The sequence below is a fragment of the Neopelma chrysocephalum genome, unplaced genomic scaffold, assembly GCF_003984885.1.
Source record: "Neopelma chrysocephalum unplaced genomic scaffold, ASM398488v2 Primary Assembly neopelma1_26, whole genome shotgun sequence".
Taxonomy (NCBI): Eukaryota; Metazoa; Chordata; class Aves; order Passeriformes; family Pipridae; genus Neopelma; species Neopelma chrysocephalum.
The window spans coordinates 6,754,171-6,768,220 of NW_020897695.1; the positions used below are offsets into that span (position 1 = coordinate 6,754,171).

General features: G+C 39.4%; 1 protein-coding gene across 7 annotated transcripts in view; it reads left to right on the forward strand.

The window, feature by feature from the left end:
- Window positions 1-14,050, forward strand: part of RARB (retinoic acid receptor beta) — a 292,148-nt gene that overhangs the window by 213,912 nt on the left and 64,186 nt on the right. For 6 of the 7 annotated variants that reach the window (XM_027675409.1, XM_027675408.1, XM_027675412.1 and 3 more), the window contains one exon: window positions 10,282-10,430. In XM_027675409.1, coding sequence (XP_027531210.1) covers window positions 10,282-10,430 — 149 coding nt within the window. The remainder of the gene's footprint in view (window positions 1-10,281; window positions 10,431-14,050) is intronic. The other variant, XM_027675411.1, reaches the window with a different exon arrangement.

Sequence of the window (14,050 nt, forward strand, 5' to 3'; positions counted from 1 at the left end):
CCCTGTCTTCTTGCAGGAGGCCCTGTCTTCTTGCAGGAGGCTGCTGCTGAACAGCAGGAGGAAACTCATGGCTCCATTTCATGGCCCCGAGCCTTGCCAGCTTTAGCAAATGGCCCTGTTTTGCAGCAGCATGGCTGGGAAGCTGGATGCGTGCTCTTCCCCTCCCCACTCTGCCAGTGTTGGTAACCTCTGGGAAGGGGCCGGAGGGCAGCTGCCTGGGGTTTGCTGGTTCAGCAGGTTTCATCCCAGGTTCGTTGTGGAATGAAACCTTACTCAATAAAGAATCATACCTCTGGGTGGCATAATGCCAAAAAAAAGGTCTGCAGCAAAGGCCGGAGAGTGAGGTCCCGAGCAGTGAGATATAAAGCTTCACAGTTGTCCGTTGCCTTGTAAAAAAGGTGAGTGGCTGTGTGACAGGGGGCTGTCAAAGAAAAATAAAGAGTTAGACCTCCTTTTCTAAGGAAATCAAAACTTGGAATTAGCAGAGCAATAAAAGTCTTCTAAAGCAAAAGCTGGAAACAATACATTTTTAATAAAATGGGCAGTTACTCTAATTGCTGAACCCCTACTGTTCAATTTCTTTTAGTGCCCTTATTCATTAAGTTCAGCATACTTATGCTTATTATTTACAGATGTATGCGTTTTAACTTGTTTATAGAAACTGTGCCTTGCAGAAAGCTGTGGATGGTATGATGCTAATTTGTGTTTATTGCTGCCTATAATATGCAATTTTAAAAACAATTAAAGATAGCGGTGAAACTCATCAGTGGAATCAACCTCAAACTGCCCATGAAAAGTAAAATATTAGTACCGTGTGCTGCTTTGAAAGGTTATAGGCCATTTGTAGTGGATTGATAGCATGCCCATTAATGAAGAATGTACCTGTTCTTAAAGATTTTAAGCTCAGCAGTCAAGTTTCTAGATACTGTTCTAATGTAACCCATTTAAACATATGTGATGGAGTTCATAATTGCCCTTGTAAATGGGTATAGAAAGTAGGGTATATAAATCAATTAGTGATATCCAGCAGTGTGGCTGTAATACAAATTAATTGGGATGATAAGCATTTTAACTGCTACTATACTAACTTGAAGTAGTTTTGATCACTGAATTGGCTCTTGTTGAGTTACTCTATTAATTTTAAGATTTAAAAACACTTAAAGATCAAAATATTCTGAACTAATGGTCCTAAAGTTTGAGAAATAAAATGATATGTAAAATATTACATAGCAAGTAATTTTTACTGCATTTCCAAGGAGAGCACAACAGTTTTATTTTGTCCATGTGGTGCTGAACAACTGTGTAATAGTATTACATGATTAAAGATATTAAAACACTCCTTTTCTTGCTGGATTCAAGCCACAGCAGAAAGTCATGATGAATAGTGTCATAAGATATGTTGAATATATAGAAAATAAAAAATTTATTTGGCAGACATAGTAATACCGAAAACTAATACCAACTTGGATAGGAGGTAAGTTTTGAGGAATAAAATCATTCCTTTAGAATAATACTCTGAATTATTCTGTTTCAATGCTTGAAAAGATTTAAAAATAAAAATCCACAAAGCACTATAAAACATTTAATAACTATAAATGGAGACTTTATGACTTAGTAAAATATCTGGTTATATGTAGAGATTATAGCAGCTCTTTCACTGCCCTTGAAAGTTTTATTTCGTATTGAAGATACTGGACCCGAGTTTTCTCTCATTTATGTTTACAAGTCAAGAGTCTTTCTTGGAACTGGTGGAATAGCAACACCATAAAACATATCTGAAAAAAGAATCAGACTCCTTTTATTTTTAACTGTTTTGTTCCTCACAATGGACCTTTTTTCCTAATTTTTGATCCTGTAGGGGAAAAATGCTGAATTTGTCACACCACATTTGTATCAATAGGCCACAGAAATAGGCTTCCATTTTCATAAATAAAGAAAAAAAGGCCAGAGTTCTCATCCTCTCTACATTTGTGTCTCTTCTTTGCCTATGCTACTTTACTCCACATGAGAATCTGACCATAGGAATTTACAGGTAAAGCAATCAGGGCCTGAATTGTAAGAAAAGTTAATTTTCAAAGGAAAATCTAACTTTGTGCAGATGATAGCACAATTATGCATTTTTGTTTAAAGAAGATCCTATTTTTCAGTTTTGCAGTAATGCGGAATTTTCACTTGATACTGATGCAGTTTTCCATGGTAGTGGACAGGCAGAAAATCACCGACCTGAAAAAACTACAGAGCTAGCATCTTTCGGATGTTTTTCTTCAGTTTTCCATACGATTTATTTTTTTCATTTAACATGTTTTCTTTTCCATTTTGAAGGTAGGCGCTTAATACAAAGTGATGAGCTGCTGCCCTGTAAACTCTGCCTGCCAAACCCCGCGGCCATCCTGTCTCTACTCTTACTTTCACCGTGGCTCGCTCATGGTGTGTGCCTGGCCATTTATTTAGCGAAAGACGCTCCTGTTCTCACTTACCAGCGCGTCATTAAGTCTCGCTGTCTTGAGAGTAACACAGGTATAACCAGACGCAGTTCTTGGCCCTGATATAATTAATCCTGACAAGCTTTCTGCTTTCCACATTTGCTCAGGTGTAAATGCATCTCTCTGGCTACATGAACACATAAACCCAAATGTTGAACAGCTTTGGTGATGTAACTGTAAAAAGCAAAAAAAAAAAACCAAAAACAAAACAAAAAAAAACCAACCTGAAAGTCAGTATCATTTTCTTTGAAAAGATGATATTAGTTATACATACTACCCCAGGGTTTAGTGGAGCTGCTTGAGAACCAGGCATTGCAAAACTACAGAGCAGCTGCAGCCTCCTTGTTGTCCTTTACTACTAGCTGTAGTAAATATGTGTGTACGGTATGTAGGTGCCAAAAGTCCTGGCTTTACTGGGAGAAGCACCAAAAGTGGTTGCAATGATGGCTCCTCCCAGAATACGTGTGGGACACAACAAAAAGATGCAGCAGCTTCAGAAGAAGGTTTTTAAGGGTGTTTTCATTCAGAAATACATGATTGTGTATATTGGTGGTTTCCAGGTCATGTGTGCTCAATATGTAAGACTAGCCTGTTAGATTCAGACCTGTATCTTGGAGATATATGGGGCTTGGACAGTATAGTCCAGAGTAGAGGTTTTTGTGGCAGTTTCTGGTGTTGCTTATGCCTGCGTGGTACAGTGTCCATGTGCACGGGTGCTGCTGAGTTGCCTTCAGGAGAGGATTCAGGATTCCTCTTGGGCAAATCTGTTATCTGCCAAGACATTCCTGTGTAGTTGTATACATGGTGGCGTAGTCTTACAGAAAGTTGATTCTCTGCTGGCCGTGGAGATCAGAAAATGAAGGCGGGGTTTCGTCATCTCTCCCGAGTTCCCTGCTAGCAACCCTCTTGGGGGCAGGAGGCACCCAGGCCTGTCCTGCCTCACAGTGAGCAGGTGAGTGGGGTGAACATGCATACTTGGGGGTGCATCAGAGTCCCCACAATGGAGGGACTGAGAACAGACTTAACAGAGTTCCCAGCTTTGTTATGCATCCCATGTGTAACGTGGGGCAAGACACATAAGGCTAAATTTGAAGATACCACTTAGTGCTACATACAGCTGTGTTCTGTTGAAAATCCCAGCTGGTATTGCTTGCATTTCTCTAGGAATTTAAGACCCAAACAAATAAAGGTATTTCACTGTGAGTGCTTCTGTTTCCTGTCTGTAAAGGAAGAAGAATAGCTCTTCCCTTATTTAGGTGTTACAAAGGTAAAAATACGAATGCTCATGGGTTATTCACATATTGGAGTGACAGGGACCATGCTTGTAGATCAGATAGGTAGAAGAGGGCAGTATCTTTCATGCTGCTAAATATGGCAGAACTGGAAGCGGTGCTGGCTGTGCTGCATGGTGCGGACAGCAGGGCCTGGGGAGAGTCACTCGAGGGTATGTGATCTGTGCAAGAATGTCACTCAGGAAGATGTGCTGGCAGGTGGGGCTCCTGGAGTGCTCTGTTAAATGTCAGTGTAAAGTCAGGTGACTAAATTTGCGTGCTTAACAAATGGATTAATAAGGAGGCCAGAATGTGTCATAACAGAAAAGTATGTTGTGAAAGAATCCCCACTCTTCACTGGGCAAATGAGAGAGGACATTTCTGGAAATAATAAAATCTGTGCTACAAATGAAGATGTTAGCTGCTAAGGAACAGAAATTGTGTTATGAGGTTAGAACAGGAGAATACCCAAAAGATAGATGCTCTTGTCTTCTGATTTACAGCAAAAAATCTGGATAGCTCTGCTATGCTGGTAGTAGGATACTAAACTTTATTTCTTGGCCCTAATCAGCTGATATAAATACAGGTTTCAAAGGGCTGTACTCCTGTCGTGTGGCCAAGATCAGTATCCACTGACTCTGTTGACTTATGTTACATGACTCTGCTGGTTAACATTACAGATTTACAGTTGAAACTTGGCAATGTTGTTGGTGAAAGGCATGAAGGAGTATGATGCAGCTCGGTCTCTCCCAGTTTTAAGCCAGGGAAGTTGCAGCAGATGAGTGTACACACTTCTGCCATTCCAGTTGGCAAATACAACTTGGTGTACACAGCAAGGCATTTGCTGAATACGAAGAAGCCTTCTTTTTTTAAAATCATACTTTAAAGTTAGTCTGTGTTTTAACACTGAAATGCTAAAATAGTTAAAATGAAGGTGCTCCAAGGACCTGCTTTGCAAGTAATGGCTCCCCTCAAGGCTGTGGAGGCCTTTCAAGGTTCATTCTTTCAAATATCTTTTGACTTGGCAGGATCACGATCATTACCATTATTTGCATTGGAGCAGCACTGGAAGGTCCTGCAGCGCTGGTTACTGTACAGCATATTCTGAGGCCCTGCCCAAAATAGTGTACTGTCTTAATACACGAGATGCAAGAAGGCGGGGGAAGAAAATACTGTCCTGATGGTATGTCTGCCTGCAGTGTAGCAATGGCCAAATTTGTACTTGGAACTTCATTAGCGTGAGGATATCAGAGCAGAGAGTGTGCTTAACTGCTTCTTGTACTCATGAGGCAAAGGGCAGAGTTCAGCAGCACCCCTCTTCTCCCAGATGCTTTGGGACAGAAGCCAGCTGCCCATATCACTCTTTAACTGACAGGAGTTGTAACAGCAAAAGTCCTTCAGCTTTAGAAAACTCCTGCCAACTCAGCTGCGCCTATCAGGACTTGCACCTTGTCTGAGATAGCTGTTGGCAGCAGCAGCCTGTGCCCTTGGCATGGCCCTTAAAGTGACCTGAGTCTGAGGCTCCTTTTAGGTGACCTTGTGTGCAGTTTTGCCCATTAATCCAGTCCTTGCAGATTGGGCTTCTGAGCTCCATAACCTCTACCTATTGCTAGTTTTGTTGCTATTTTAATCATACGGTAGAAATCCTGAGCAGCACATAGTGAAAATCTGTGGGATACTCTTCTAGCTTTTAAAATAACAGAAAAGGATCATTTTGAATTGGGCACCCTCAAGAAGAAACAAGGTCATGGAGCCTCATCTTCTGATGTCCCTGTTGAAAGCGTAATGCCTCTTTTCAGACTGAGTGCAAACCTGACGACTTAGAGGGTTTTTTTGGCTTTCATCCCAAATACCACCCTTTTTTAAGGACAGTCTTGTAGAGGTGAACTATGACTTGATTAAAATTAATGCTGGAAATATTGTAACTAAGAACTATAATAGAATATATTTAACATTATAGCTTTAAGGCAGATGTGTGCAGCTACCAAGATGCAAATAATAAACCCTTCAAATGTGGAAAACTAACTTTCCTAAGTACTTCTGAAAATCCTGATAGTAACATCTCAATCTGAAGTTATTGTATGTTTTAATCTAGGTGTGTTGTGTTTAATTATAATAAAAAGCATTTCTTCCTGAACCTCAGTGCATATCCAGCTCTGTAAGGAAAGATTTTTGACTGTGGTAATTCATTCTGCATTGATGAACATTTGCATGTGGCTTCCTCTGAGCCTTTTTCTCTGTCCTCCTGCCCTCAGCCCACTCCATCTCCACGCGTCCACCCCCGGGTAAAACAACGCTCCAGCGCAGCAAGCGCCAGTACATGAAATAGTAGCACAACTTCTTTGCTTTGTGCTGTTTTCTTTGCAAGGGAGAAAATGGGAGTCTTCCCACAAGGAAAGATTTTGTTTTCCTCTTTCTGTTGCCTATGATTCCCACCTGTTGTATATATGGTAAAAATATCTGGGACTTATAACCCAGCAACAGTACGCAGCTAGAGTCATGTGTGACCGGGTCAAACACACACTCGCTGGAGGGTCATGGCCAGGTTACTAAGTCAAGGCTGGCAAGTCTCCACGATAATGTTTTCTTTCTCTCTCACTCTTTTTTTTTCTTCTCCCCTTGTCTGTCTTCCAAACAAGAGTTTAAAAAAACCCAAACCCTCATAACAATGCAAACTATTTAAGCATGACAAATTCAAAGAAGTTTTTTATTAAAAAAAAATTGGAGGGGGGAGCGAAGTCAACGATATTTTGGATTTAATTTTATAGTATAGTTTTATGTGGCACATGAAAGAAAGAAATTTGTATTGAAACAATTGAGACCCACTTTCCCAGTTCCTGGCTCTTTCCTGGAAGATGATTAAAAGCAGACTTTTTTTTCCAGACGAGACATAAAAATTAAATGATCTACAGTATATAGTTATTTTTTCAAATGTTTGGAGGCTTATAAATAACTTCTACAATCAAATGCACACATACAAGCAGCAGAGAATCTGGTTCTAATTACTTGTACTTTAGTTGAACTTTGGCGTTTCCTTTGACTTTCTGCCTAATGTATGTGAGCTGTGTGCCTTGCACTCCTGCAGTGAATTCACAAAAAAAAAAAAAGGCAAAAAATCCAGACTCTTGTTGGTGCCAACAAAAATGGGGGTTAACAGAATGTTTTGACCAAATGCAACACTTTGCTATTCACCCTAATTAGCTGAAATTGCTGCTTCCCACCAGGGACCCTGAGCTCAGTATTCAAAATTCCCTTGAGGCTATCCAGGAAATGCCATTTGCTTTACAACTTCTTATTCTTTTAAAACTCAACTGTCCAAAGTGTGCATTAACATGCAAGCTTAGTAATCTAAGTTCAGAACACGAGGCATTTCATAGTGCCTGCCTGCTTCTAGCTGGTCTCAAAGTAAAATACCTTCTCCATCTGTCAACACGGTTTAGCTGGCAGTAAATTAGCTCTCACAAAGCACGCTGTGCTTTTAAAGATCTTATCTGCTACTTTATCTAACCTTTAGAAATATTTCAGACATCTTAAGAATTGTGAAGTGACCGATTGTTTGAGAGTCCCTGTGTGCTTAAGCTGCATTCAGGTGTTGGGTGACAGCGCTGAGGCTCTGTTTTCTCAGGTGAGTAGGGACCCTGAAGTGTCACATCCCACAGGACAAGACAGTAGGGCATGAAAAGAAGTTGCTTTTTTTCTATTTTCTTTTTTTTTCCCCCTTGAATTCGTCCTAAAATTGTCAGACTGCTTTAAAAACGCCTCTTCTGTAAATGTCAACTCTTGGCCCCCCATCCTTTCCTTTTTTCCACCTTGCATGTGCAGACATGCATAGAAGAAATCGCTTCTGCTGTTGTGCATTCACTAGCTGCCGACATGTTACAAAAATAACACTTTTTACCTGCTGAGCATGAATTGCTTCAGTTGCCTGCACCGGACTTTTGCACCTCCATACTGGCAGTACATACATTTTCAAATAAAGAGTTAAAAAAGCTAAATCCAAGGAAGAATAGTAAATCAGCTGGAGTAAGAGCTGAGCATGTGTATCCTGGGTTCAAACCTTCTCCAGAAAACTGTACATCTTGCCTGTGATCAAAAGTGAATGTGCCCAAACTAGGTTCTCTTACCAAAAAAAACACACCAAACCAACCAACCAACCAAAAAAAAAAACCCCAACCCAACCCAAACCCCAGCCAATCTCTCTAGATGATTGTTCAGCTGATGCAAGTATTATATTTAGTAGATTCGGTCCTTTTAGTGGTGCAAATATATATATATATATATATATATATATATAGGTGTTCTACAGAGGATCTTCTGATTTCCATTGGCTTTTTCATTGTTGTATACAATTTCAAATTGTCCTGAAAAATATTCTCCAGCTTTATCTTGAAATCCTCACTTGCTGACTGTGTTGTGTATTTATGAACTGAGTTGCTTAATCTCTTCTGGGTATCGCAAGCTCCTGGTGTTTCGACAATGCTTGACAGACCTCTCTGAAGTACATATTGTTCGTGATTTGAACACTACTATTGGACACTGGTGCTTTTTTAGGATGAAATTATGAATAAAGCAGAAGTGTATCAGTATTATTCCTTGAAGACTGCTTACCCAAACTGAAATCACAGAAGGATTGCAGGAGTGCAGTCGTTTTATTGAATGATACAACCTCGTTTTCCCACGGGGAGCCTAAAAACTGCCTTTTAGATGGACTGGGAGAGTTGAATGAGCTAATACGAAACACATTGTCTGCTGGTATTAGAGTTTTAAAGCTAAAATTTTATCATTCCATAGACTCATTGGAAGCCACCATAATTCATGTACGAGTATGGAATAAGGCGAGGAATGTTTGAGGCCTCTCAAGGGCATTTGATGAATCTAACTTTAATTTAGAAGTACTAATAGATTATCGATTCAAGCAGGGTGGCTGTGCAGAGATCAATAACAAAGCACTCTCTATCTCAAATACCAAAAATTACTGTTGAAAAGAAATGATCATTCTCATCTGAGTTTTCATTAAGAAAAAACTTCATTAAAGTTTTCTTGGTGCAGTAGGAACCTGTAGACTTTTGGTCTGCCAAGTTCAGTTTATTTAATACTGAAAAAGATGAGTATAGTTCTGGATGTTGTCTTAATGTCACAATTTGTGGAGCCATATTATTTTACTTTTCTGTTTTTTTCACAGCCTCTTTATTGTTATATAAATAAATTGCTCCCAATGGAAAGATATTCCTTTGCTTAGAATCAGACTCTTTAATACTTCACTTTAGCATTTATTTTCTTCTCAAGAAATGTCTGTCCTTGAGGTTGATACTAGCTTAACCCAAGGAAAAATGGGGCCCTCCTCTCACAAGTGATCAGACGTTGCATCGAGCTCTGTGATGCCCTCTGTGAATTCTGTAGCACGAGTTGACAATGAATCATGACTTTAATACAAATGTATCATCCTTGTAATCTGAAAAATATCATGTACAGTAAATCTTGTCTAAGATTTTGCCATTGAGTAATATTCTTTAGGGTCTGCCGTTGGTACTTTTGAGATTTAGCTCTGCTGATAGTGCCTAATATTTCTGGATAAATCTGAGTTCACAGATCCTGTCATTCCTGTATATTTGTTGAAAAGTTAGAGGGATTTATCTGAGAAGCAACAGACAGCTAGGTGAAACATGAAAATGTATTGCACATCCACAATAAATGTGAGGAATGATGACAGCATATCACAGAAAACTAATGCAGATGTTTTGGAAGGATGTAGTTCACATGTCTTATCTTGCATCGTAGAGCTTTCACGTCCTTCCCCTGAAAGGGGTAACTGGCTTTTCAATACGCTCAAACAAATGACCATCTAGAAATACTAAGGCAATAAAAGGATGTGGGGTCATAATATATAAGTTGCTTTTTCTCAGCGAGGTTTCCTGATGTTACAGGTCCTAAGGTAGGTAAGGAAGTGTTGCTGGGTTGTGCTACTTTTTTACAGATTTAAAAAAAAAAAAAGACAAGTTGTTCAGATAATTTTCACTTCAGGTCTCACACTTACTCTTTACATATGTCCTGATACTTGCTGCTATCCTGCTATATCAGAATTGCAGATTGGAAGTGTTACCTTTTGTAGAAAAAGGCAGGAGATACAAGAGCTCTCAAGATTAGGTACTGATTAAAAGGGTACATACCACAAACAGTTTCCCTTTGAAGGCTGATATCCAGCATGCACACGTGGATCCCATGCAATTCAATAGGCTAAAACCAGAAGATGAGCCCAAAGTCATCCATTTTTGGAGCCTAGTAAGAGATTGAAGCCATATATCTAAATTATTGGGTACTTTAAAATATACTTTGAAGCTATGGGATGTAGTCCTGTTATTACTTGCCTTACTTAGTTCCCCTTAAATGTTTCTAGGAAAGACAGATAAATGTTTATTATGTAAAGAAAGATATGGGCCAGTTTCATACTTGTAATATAGTTTTATGTAATAATTTATTCAAACTTCATTAATAAATCATTCAATTATTATATTTTTTTTCTTTTGTAGCAGTTGAAACTCAGAGCACCAGTTCTGAGGAACTTGTTCCGAGCCCTCCTTCACCACTTCCACCCCCTCGTGTTTACAAGCCCTGTTTTGTCTGTCAAGACAAGTCATCTGGATATCACTATGGTGTCAGTGCTTGTGAGGGATGTAAGGTAAGTGCCATCATCTCCCTTTCCTTCATTTCGTCTTAGAAAGGGATAAAGCAATGCAGCGTGGTGTGACTTGATTGTCTCCAAAGACTGCTGTACAGTTTCTTGTGGGAATTAATTCTTATTCATGAGTAAAGCCAAGTAAATTACCATCATTCCTGGAAATATTTCCCTTCATAACTTCTTCCAAATTATGTCTTTCAGGGACTTCCTTAAGTGTTGACTAGCATGAGAACGTGATCATAGATGTAGACATAATCAAAGAATAAACTGAAAACCCTTTGAGACTCTTCACTGTCCATCTGTAGGTCAGGTATTCCCCGAGATCTCACACGACCTTTGGCTGCTCTCAGCCTTTTCTGTTTGCTGCTACCTCTCTGTATCCAGGGGTTGGAATTTGGGAACATGATCTGATCATCTGGAATTTTTTGGTGTAGTCTCTAACTATCTAACTAATCTCAAATCAAATTGGGAATTTAAGGATTAGGAGGTTGGTATTTGCAAAATTTCATCTGTCAGCCTACATTGCTGGCACATCTGCTAGCTGCTTCCCAGTGCTGTGGTTGTCAGAGCATGAATTGACTGTCCATAGGATGTGGTAATAAAATACACAGTTCAAAAGTAGACAATGTCTAGGCAGGAGATACCCATCAGAGAAGCAATGTCAGCTAAACCATGTTTGTATGGCAATACTTAGAGGTGTGCACACAGTGAACAGAACGCATGTGAGGAAGAAGGTAGTGTGAAAAGTGCTAAAGAAAAGATATAGGGCAGATGCTCTCATAGTTAACTTTTTTAGAGTACCCCACTGTGATGTTCTTTTTTAACAATTAAAGACCTATGATTTTCATCCTTCAGCTTAAAGTAGTTGTGTAGTGTTTAGTACAGTGAAGATACTAGCACATGCTGAAAATATGACAGGTGCTATATCCATATAAATAAAATTATTAGACTAAATTAACAAATTTGGTTTATTTTTATGAAATGTTATAATATTTTTTAGATAGTGTGAAGGTAGCCATTTTTACTTTATCCTTTGAACCTTCAACTTCTTCCGTGCTACTGGGCTCTTGTAGTGACATAAAATATCATAGTCCTGGGTTTGTGTCATTAGACAAAAAACTAAAAGATTGGAATCTGGTCTCCCCCCCCTTATTTTATAACTGTAGATACTGAATTAGTGAAAGTAACTACTTAATTTCACCTCAGTTTTAGAATCTCTTTCTGGTATTGAGGTTTTCCTTGGGTATCATATCTGTATTTTTTTATTTTAGATGCCACAAACTATCAAAATTTAGGAAGATCTATGATAAGAATATGCTGTAGCTGGTTTCATTAAATAGGAAATCTCATCATGCTCAGATGCTAACACGCAAATGGTGGTGTCATTTGCTCACCCACATGTTACCTCTAAGCAGAGATGTAATTGCAGACCATGGCAGAAAGGTCACGTGTTCCTAAGAGTTCATTATTTTTGAAAAATATGCAAAAATATACTGTAAGACTTTTATTGGCATACTGCAAAGCATTTTCATAAATAATTAAAGCAAGCTCACACTTGTCAAAACACATGAAGAAATCCATCTTGTAATGTGTTGGCCATTACTCAACAACAACAAAAAAATCATCTTCACTTATTTGCTAATTTGCAAGATGGTGTAATTCAGCATTTAATGATAGCTGGCTGTTAAAAGAAGAAGAAGAAAAAAACATTAGTTACATACAAAACCTGTCAGTCTGTGAGAAATAACAAGATTCCAAAGCAGTAACTTGGCTGCCTCAGACTGGTAATATTTGGGTTTGTTGATGCTAGCTCTTCAGCAGGTTGGACTAGGATTTTATGGAATCTCTTCCACAGATTGAATCAATTTCCTTAGTGAGTGCCAGAAACTGGCAAGAACATGATGAGACTGCTGAATCAACCAGTGGTCCCTTTGGTGGACAGTCAAGTACTACATTTATTGCTCAAAGTTGTCTGAGCTTTCAGGTCAACAGAAGTAGTGAGCTGGATGTCAGCAGACAGCAGTACGTGATTGCAACACCAGACACCACCTCAGAAACCTCTGTGTTGCCAGTTTCTACTCTTTCTCTGAAGAATGTTACCCTTTTTCTTTTGAGCTCTTTTTGACTGTTTAGTTTATTTTTCTTTTCCTTCATCTTTACTCTGCACTTGCTTTCACTCTGTCAGTTCTTGGTCTTGTATGATAAGTAAATTGCCACCTTGTACTTCCGATTTCTAACCATCCATGCTCCTGCCTGTTCTCGAGTCTGCTTTTTACCCTGTGTTCCTGGTGCCAGTTCTTCATGCATCTCTTTCTCTGCAGCCTTCATACAAAAATTTAACCAGTTGCTTTACAAGTTTCAGTAAGCACTGAGCATTTAGCACTAGTGCTGGGGAAGCCTTGTCTCCTGGGGATCTCTGCCTTTCAGTTGTTTAACCCAAGTTTATTAGAGAGTCTGTCTTTCACTGAAGGCTCTGCTCGGTATGGAGCTGCAGTTTCATGCTGATTCTCTGATGAACCAGGGGAGTAATAATAAGGAAGAATTTGTATTACAGCCTTTTGTGTAGTTAGGAAACTCAAATTTAATTCCCCTTTACCCTGAAGGCACATCTCCATGGAATTTCAAAGAGCTCTATTTTCTTCAAGATTTGGAGTTTCACTGAAGCTGACCAGTGTGTTCAGAAGCTATGGGGATGGGAAGAGGGAGCCTCACTTATGGCCAGGCTGGACAAACCTCATTCTGTAAGAAGCTAGACTAAAATATCAGTCAATCCCTTTCTTTCTCTTTTCATCTGACCTTGTTACAATTTTCTCCTTCTTCATTCCTATTTTCCCTGTTTCTTTCTTCACCTGATTTGCAGTCTCTGTTCTGTGATGTTAAACCTTAAATTCACTCATTTTTCCTCTGTTTTGAGGTCCTTTTCTCAAGTCTTTTCTGACTCATTTACCTTTCACTTCAAACTCCTGGCAGTCTTGTTTCTCAAGGGAAGCACAAATGGAAAACTCTGCTCATATCATATTTATCTAATTAGGGCCCTGTTCTTTTGTTTTTCTGTGCTGGCTTTCCCTTGGTTTTCTTCTAGTTCTCTCTCTGTTTCCTTCTCCTTTGCCTTTCTCCTTTGAGCTCTGGTGAAGCTACTGCCACAGTGATCATTAGCAGTCTTCATCTAGTGCTGGAGACAGCTTTCTGTCCTCCAGGTTTTGGGTTGATGGCTGCCTTTGATTCATTGGGATTTCTTTTTCCTGGCTTTTGGGACTCTTTAGATTCTCATCCTACTTACTGATTATTCAGTGCTTCTTACTTAATTGGCTTTTTATCCACTTCTGATGCTGTTCCCTGAGGTTCAGTTCTTTGGTTTTCTGTCTCAAAAAGCATCAGTTACTGACCTGTTTTATGGTAGAACAATGGGGGATATTATGGCAATATTCTGGTCATAACAGGTGTAATCTTAATCGAGACCCTTCCAGCCCTTGGAGAGCTGTGGATGGTGACTGTGACCGTGTGACGTTCAGTTTGGGAAACTCTGCACTGTAAAATTTGTCTTCCGTCAACTGTCACCAACCCATGGATGACTTCCAAAGCATCGCTATCTCTGATTTCTCTCCTTCTGTCTTTCCCTG